This window comes from Canis lupus, chromosome 15, assembly GCF_011100685.1.
Source record: "Canis lupus familiaris isolate Mischka breed German Shepherd chromosome 15, alternate assembly UU_Cfam_GSD_1.0, whole genome shotgun sequence".
Lineage (NCBI taxonomy): Eukaryota > Metazoa > Chordata > Mammalia > Carnivora > Canidae > Canis > Canis lupus.
The window spans coordinates 17371013-17372454 of NC_049236.1; the positions used below are offsets into that span (position 1 = coordinate 17371013).

At 43.2% G+C, this 1442-nt stretch overlaps 1 protein-coding gene across 1 annotated transcript; it reads right to left on the minus strand.

Moving 5' to 3' along the window:
• Nucleotides 1–299: 299 nt before the first annotated feature.
• OR4N2B (olfactory receptor family 4 subfamily N member 2B) lies at nt 300–1226 on the minus strand. The gene has a single exon (NM_001388552.1). It carries the CDS (start codon nt 1224–1226, stop codon nt 300–302), a length of 927 nt encoding a protein of 308 aa, NP_001375481.1.
• Nucleotides 1227–1442: the final 216 nt, after the last annotated feature.

Consider the following 1442-nt stretch of genomic DNA (forward strand, 5'->3'; position numbering starts at 1 on the left):
CAATTAGAATAAAACTCTTTATCTAAGCCTAACACACCTTAGTGATTTGAATCTTACCATAATATAAATTTATCCCCTAAATCTCTCACAATTATTCATCATACTCCAGCTGAGAAATGGATGTTTATTTTATAATCTTTAAACATATCAAGTTTATGCCCTAATTATGCATAACTCTACCTCATTGCCTACAACAGTACCTGACAAATGAGAGGTACTCAGTGAAGAACAGTATTTGTTAAGTGAATGTATTATTTACAATAAGAATTCTCTCTCTTGACTTCCTATTATTAAATCTTTCAGCAGACCACATGCCGACTCAATAACCTCCTCATGGAAGTTTTCACTTCTTGGTTGCGAAGGGTATAAATCACAGGATTCAACAAAGGAAAGATCACAGTGTGAAAGAAGGAAACTACCTTGTCAGCTGATAAAGCCCTGAAGGGGCGAGTGTAGATGAAGATGGCAGGCCCAAACATGAGAAGTATAATCATGACATGAGTGGTACACGTGGACACTGCTTTGCTCTTCCCTTCACAAGCAGACCCATGTACATGGCAGAGGATGACTGCATAGGAAGACAAGAGCCCCAAGAAGCACAGGAGAGTGAGCAGACCACTATTGAAGACCATCAGAAGCTCCACCACAAAGGTGTCTGTGCAGGCCAGCTTGATGACCTGCGGCACATCACAGAAGAAGTTATCCAGTCGGTTTGGGCCACAGAAGGGCAAGCGGAGGATGAGGGCCACCTGGATAATGGAGTGGACAAAGCCTCCAAGCCACAGAGCCAATAGCAAGGCATAGCAGGCTCTAGGGTTCATGACAGTTGAATAGTGTAAAGGCCGACAGATGGCAATGTAGCGGTCAAAGGCCATCACAACAAGGAGTAATCCTTCCCCTCCTCCAAGGAAGTGCAAGAAAAAGAGCTGAGTGATGCAACCCCTGTAGGAGATTACCTTCTTCTCAGAAAGGAAGTCCACCAGCATCCTGGGAGCCACAATGAAGGAGTAGGATGCATCCAGGAAAGCCAAGTTGCCCAGAAAGAAGTAGAGGGGGGCTGTGAGGCCAGGATCTGTTCTGATGGTGAGGATGATGAGGAAGTTTCCAGGGAGGATGATGAAATAGAAGATTAAAACTAGCACAAAGACCAAGAGCTGAATATTTCGAGACTGGGTTAGACCAAGAAGGATGAATTCTTTCACCACTGTGCTATTTTCTGCCTCCATCTCCTCTGCCTATAGAATATCAGAGGTAGATAATTTAATTTCATTTCTTGCATGTAGCTCATAGTTCTAAAACTAAAAGCAGCGTATGTCACATCTGTTACACCATCACTTCCCCATCACCTAAGAAATCTTTTCTAATCATTCTTCTTCTACATTTCGTTATCTACCAACACCCTGGTTTGCAGCCACCTTCTTCTGCTTCTTCCTGTGCTTCTA

Excerpts from the sequence above, each read along its gene's own strand:
- OR4N2B (NM_001388552.1), bottom strand. The coding sequence starts at position 1,226 with ATGGAGGCAGAAAATAGCACAGTGGTGAAAGAATTCATCCTTCTTGGT.